The following is a 6,010-nucleotide window of genomic DNA, read 5'->3' on the forward strand; positions in this document are numbered from 1 at the left end:
TTTATTTTGCTTCAGACTTTTAGCTGTGTGTAACAAACTATTTACTGTTAATTTAAGACCATACAAACTTTGGATTAAAGACATAAATACGCTTATGGAGAGCAAGTTTGGAAATTTTAATTGGTGTTGGGAGAAAGAATGTTCTTACTTCTGGTGGGAAGGACCTGTGCTATGTGTGATTGAATATGTAAGAGCATATAATTAATTCCAATTCAATGCTGATGACATGCGAGTTTCTTAGATATCGGTCTAACTTCCTCTGTAGTTTGTCAAATAATGTGCAATCCTGACAGGGGTAGGTCTTCCAGAGAAGTGGTATAAAAAGGAAACGAGTTACTGATCGGAAAGCCTTTGGGAACCTGCATCCGAAGACACTTGGGTGGTTTCCTCTATAAGTATAGGAGAAGTGAAGGGAGTGATTGCTAATGTGGAGCCGTTGTCACCTCCATAGCTTGTAGGGGAGGCCAGGGAGTGGGTTTGTTCAGCGGTTGCTCTGATTGTTCTTCAGTTCTTCATGCTGGAGGCAGTAGGCATCTTCATTTCACTTGGGCCTCAACGTTCAGTGAGCTGGTTTTGGAATAGCAGCAATAATAGCTCCTGTGACGTGAAAGACAACCACTCAAAACACACAGTTCTTAGTTTGTTAGCTGTCAACAAAATGAAGTAGAAAAGATAGACGAAACAATGTAAATAGGAAAATAGTGTTTCTGTAATGATATTGGGACTATTTGCTTATTTAACTGCATTAGTTATGCATACAGAGAGGCATTTTCACAATGCTTGGTGGGATATTTAGAATAAATCCACATTGTCTTTGCCTTTGTTACAGGCCAACTGGTATGTATTCAGCCATGACAAGGGAACTTGTAGACTTTATTTTCTGAGGGCTTATGGAAACTTATGACAGCTGCCACAATTTGACCCTTATTTTGCTTGTCTGTTCTTGCTAAAGTATTTCATAAACCGTTATGGTGGCAGTAGATCTAGATTTAGAATGTATTCTTCTTCCCTGCATTCCTTTGTATGTTCGAGTGATTTTTATATGGTAAAATTTGCAAAGCCAGTAAGAGGGAAGGAGAAAAGAAGCATTTAAAAAAAGTGCAATTCTGACAGCAGTCAGTTTTTAATTATTAAATAACTGAAAGTGAATTTATGATAGTTTTGAAACGGTCAAAACATGTCAGATTGTTAAATGAGAGAAAAAAGATTATTTTTCTAATTTTTTTCATCTTTTTAAATGAAATTATATGGTAGACAAGTTTATTTCTTTCAGGAGAAAATAATATGTCCAAGCAAAGCCAAGCCGTAACATTTTTGTCTCAACTCTGAGACTGAACTCAGGCATTGCTTATTTTATAATATGTGTAACTATCTGGCCTTCAGCTGCTAAACCATGAGCGTGGGACGTGTTTTTTTGCCAGTCAGAACCTTGAACCCTAGAGAAATGAGAGTGCTTCTGCATTTTTGGTTTGTTGTCGTGATGGTAGGACCAGTTAAGGTGCCATTATGGATGAAGAACAAGATGCGAAGCATTGTCTGTCATTCACCTACTTTACATCATGCACAGGCTCTTCCTACCAAAACCCGGAGACAGTAGCACAGAAATCCCTTTCAGCTTTTGGGAGACAGAGTGGAGATTGCATTATTCTCAAGGCTTTTTTTAGCACATCTCAAGAAAGCTCTGATAAGTTGTCCTGAGATAACTTCAGTGAACTCCCAGGATGTAGAATTTCTTCTAACTCCTGCATATTAAATAAGAAGAAATGGGCAAACTGAGTGTACTTTCATTTATTCTGAAGAACAGCTGGGGATATGAAATGTTCAACTACCTGAGCAGAGGAGAATGAAGATGAGACTGCAGAAAAGTTGTGATCTTGCTCTTGCAAAAGGGTCATCTTCAGTATGTGAGCTTCATACCTGGCATGCTAAAGGGGCAGTGAAACATTATGTCATCTTGAAAACTTTACTGTGCATGTCCGCAACTCTCCCCACACGTATTCTTATTCCTGGTGGATAAAGCTTGCAGGGGTAATGTTTTGTTTCAAAAGAGAGTCTGAGCTGCTTTCTGATGCTGCCCTTCTGCAAATCACCTAGGGAGTAAAAGTTCTCCACTGGGCAACTGGAAACTTTCTAGGCCAATAATGTGACTGCATCTGGTGCTGACAGAAAGTTACGTCTATATTACGCTTGTTTGAGATCAGTTGTTTATAGCACAAAAACATCCGTTATGGTTAGGTCCTTGTTGTTTCTTTAAGAAAAAGTCAAAAGGGCCAAGAGACGAATGGAACGAAGACTGGATGGGTCTCAGACAACAAGTCCCAGGCATGCTTGGCTGGGAGAGGTTCTGCACCAGTGTCATCCAAACATCGTGTTTTGTGGCTGCGTCGTAGGACTTCCAGGTTTCCCCAGGCATGCATTGCACAGGACGGGTAGACTTTACGATATGTGTCGGGCTTAACGCTGTGTATTCTTGAATAAGTCCTTTTCAGCTAAGGCAAATACCTTGTAATATTGTTCTGCTCTGAGTAGTGACTGGTCTGAGAGTCAGGAGTTGTGGGTCTTCAGCTTGCAACGATGCTGTGTGACTTGGCCAGGTCCAAAGGAAGAAAGGTTCTTTACTGACTATAGCGTGATAGCATTATGGATCAAAGAGCTGTGTAATTTGTCCTCTTAGGTGGACTTGGTTTCTGTCTCGCAGTTCATAACTGCTGTGACTCACAACCTGTAGTTAGTTACCTGCTTGCAAATTCCATGCTAATCCCTCTCAGCATAATCAAAGTAAGTCCAATGCCATCTAGGTAACCATCACCGGTATTAAATCCCAAAGATTTAGGTCTCTATTCATATAATTTGAGTGATGGAGGCGGGTTCTAATCCTGTGTGTCATATGCAGGGTTTGTTCTTTCTGTGAGTTTATAGGAAACAAGACAATGGGCTCTTTTAATTCGGCAGTTTTTATTTTTAACATGTTGGCACAGAAGTAATAAGTACTGTACAATCGATATAGAGCGTCTTTTAAGAATCTTTCATGCCTGAATACACATCTGGAACTGTTTGCACTAACTAAAAGTAAAATAAATGCCACAGCGTATTATACTATACTTTTTTTCATTTAAAAAAGGAAATTGAAAACACACCACTCCTAGAAATGCTTGACATTGAATTGGCTATTGAAATGGTATCAGTAAAGTATTTATATATTCCATATTTTGTTCCATACATCAGCTTTCCTTGATGCGTTAGACTTGGAAGGGTGCCACATGAGCTGAAATGTTGCCATGTATGAAAGACCGCCTTGTTTTAAAAATGAACTAAATCTTTTAGGGTATAGGAAGTAAAATCGGTTTGAATACATCCACATCTCTCTTTGCCCTTGCCCCCTGCATGTTTTACTTTGTCCCTTCCCTATTTGTCTTCAGAAGCTGGCTGTGCTTACGGTAAATATCAATGTTCACCTAACAGCTAAATATAGTGATAAAAATAACTCCTACCATAAAAACTGAATGAATGACAAGAACAGTATAGTTTCATGAACCAAGAAATCCACAGAAGAAATATCATAATTTAAAGTTGGTTTTACAACATTCTTTAATTTAAAACGGAGCAAAATACTTCTGTGGTAAAATCAGAGTTATTCACTCTGTGCTGTAAAAGAGATTCAAGAATATATATTTCAAAATGTTTGGGTTTTTTTATTTTTTTAAATAAAAATATAATCCAAAGCAAATGCAATAGATCTCTGCATACTTGAAACATATTTTCTGAATTTATTCTAAGTCTCTCACTGCACCAGAGGGTTGTGTGTATGGATTAGGACTAGACCATTATTTCACCATCTATCTCCATCCTGAATTGATTGCAGCAAGCACTGCAGAATGAATTGCAGATGTCTCCTTTTCCCCCTCCGGTTTGGAGGACCTCTGGTTTCAGCCCCATTTGATCCCAACTGGGCTAAGGAGTGCAAGTCTGTCACTGTTTAGAGGGATTTGGTGCAAGAAATCTTTGCACCTGAAAGAAGTTACTCTCTCTGTATACTCAGCCTGCACTCTGAAATGTGTGATGCTGTGGGATACTGCCTGTATGAAACTTTCTGGTGTGTCCCTGATAATTCAGGGTTGTTTGTAATGTCAGAGTCCAATAGAAAATAAAATAAAATAGTCAGAACTACCTTTGCAAATGGGGAGTTTGGTTTGACACGAAAGCATAAAAATGTTTTTGAATTCAAGAAATTAAGGAATTTCAAGACATGGTCTTCCTTAATGTTCCTCCAAATTTCAGGCAAAGTTCAGTGTATATGCTCCTGTATTATAAAACCAGAGCAAATGTACATGAAATCTTACACAAGCAAGTTTTCATATGTGAAAAATACAGCTTTTCCTCTTGAGGGATTCTTTCTTCCCCTACCAAACCCTCATCGCTTCTGAATGTATGGATAGCAGAATATTCACAGAGCATTTGCATGAAAAATGTCTATACATAAAAACCCTCATGGAATAACATGGTTTACAGGAAACTTGGCTTGTGAATACGATTTAAATATTGTTTTGCCTTTAGCTTTCATATCATCAGACTGTTTTTCAACAATTAGAGTAAAAAGTGTTGGTTGTTGGGTTTGTTTTGTTTTGTTATTTAATTAAAAAAATAAATAATGATTTGTAGAAGCTGGAATTCTAGGATAAGTATCAGACACTACAAGCTTTTGGACTTCAGATAACAAGAACTGGTAAGGCTTTTACCAGCGGTGGCTCTGCTTTGTGCTCTCCTTCATCTCCTGAGAGATCTGCCTCTTCAAAACAAAGCTGCTGAGGGTCTCTGGGGTTGTGGGTGGTGGGACAGCGGTGGGTGCAGAGCTGCTGTAGTTAGGTGCCCCCAGGCCCATAGCTCCCTCAGAGGTTAGGGAACCAGCTGTAGAGGCGAGGAACAGGTAAATAGTAGCAGTCAGAGCAGAATGGGTCCTGCAGGCGTTGTGCTATTGAAGAGGGTGGAAAAATGGGATGTAAAGGCTGTTCTCCTGGGCAATGTGGTGGTGGTGTCTTCCAAGCACGTGGAAGAGCTTTGTGTTTTGCATTGTACTTCTCCAAAAGCCCTTTTTTCCCTCCCCAAGGGGAGTCTCTGCTTTGACAAGATAATCTTGTAGCCTGGTTAGAAATGTTTTGAGGTGTGCTTGAAAGGAGCCTTATGTCTCCTTACAGAAGGCAGGGCTAGGGAACCTATGGACAACCAGAGATAAATCTGTCTGCCTGTGATCATACAGGAGCAAAGTGGGGTTTAGGGCTTTGCAAGGGGGAGAGAGAGGTTAAGCAAAGGTAAGTGGCCTGTAGAGAGGTTTTTTTCCCCTACAAGGTCCAAAGAAATGTAATTAGGAAAATTAAGTCTATTGTCATTAGATTTATATGAGAAGTACCAGGGGTCTGTGGATAATTTCAGCGATTTGCAAACCGGGTGGCAGACGCTGTTTGAGGGAGTAAAATCCAGGTGGATCACGGCAGAATGGCAATCTGAAATTGGAGAGCAAAACCAACACACTATTTCCCACTACCGTGTTCAATTTAAGTAACAAAACATTGCCAGCTTTTTGGGAAAGCCTCCCCCCGGCAATCTGAGCGTGTTTCTGATCAAACCTGAACTTTGAAATGCAGCAAAGGAGAGGAGCAGGAGCCGTGCAGTTGGTTACAGGCTCGGGATTGCTTTTAGTTATCAACAGCTGAATTGGAGGATACAGGCTGTGCCTGCTCACTGCGAGCAGCAGGCTGTTAGAGGAGTTCGATTTCTCTCACTCCTTCTTCCACCCACCTCCATCTCCTCTGTGCCTGTGTCTGCGCTCCCACATGCTTCAAATCTGTGTACCTGGACTGCCTTCCTTAACAGTTCAATGTGAGTGTTAGCAGAATGAAAACCAGATGGACCAGCAGTTCCCACTGTTATCTCCCCACCAGCTCTGGCAAGCCTCCCTTTCTCTCTCCTTTCTTGGCATGGCAGAAATATTTGCCTTTATTTAGGAGGGCTTGGG

The 6,010-nt window shown here is 40.4% G+C and overlaps 1 protein-coding gene across 1 annotated transcript in view; it reads left to right on the plus strand.

Annotated features, from left to right (window-relative positions):
* The first annotated feature begins 276 nt into the window (after positions 1-276).
* RUNX1T1 (runt-related transcription factor 1; translocated to, 1 (cyclin D-related)) overlaps positions 277-6,010 on the plus strand; it is a 57,847-nt gene continuing 52,113 nt past the window's right edge. Inside the window, 2 exon segments of the mRNA XM_009696894.1 lie at positions 277-315; positions 3,863-3,907. Coding sequence (XP_009695196.1) covers positions 277-315; positions 3,863-3,907 — 84 coding nt within the window.

The sequence above is a fragment of the Cariama cristata genome, unplaced genomic scaffold (assembly GCF_000690535.1).
Source record: "Cariama cristata isolate BGI_N322 unplaced genomic scaffold, ASM69053v1 scaffold10633, whole genome shotgun sequence".
Taxonomy (NCBI): Eukaryota; Metazoa; Chordata; class Aves; order Cariamiformes; family Cariamidae; genus Cariama; species Cariama cristata.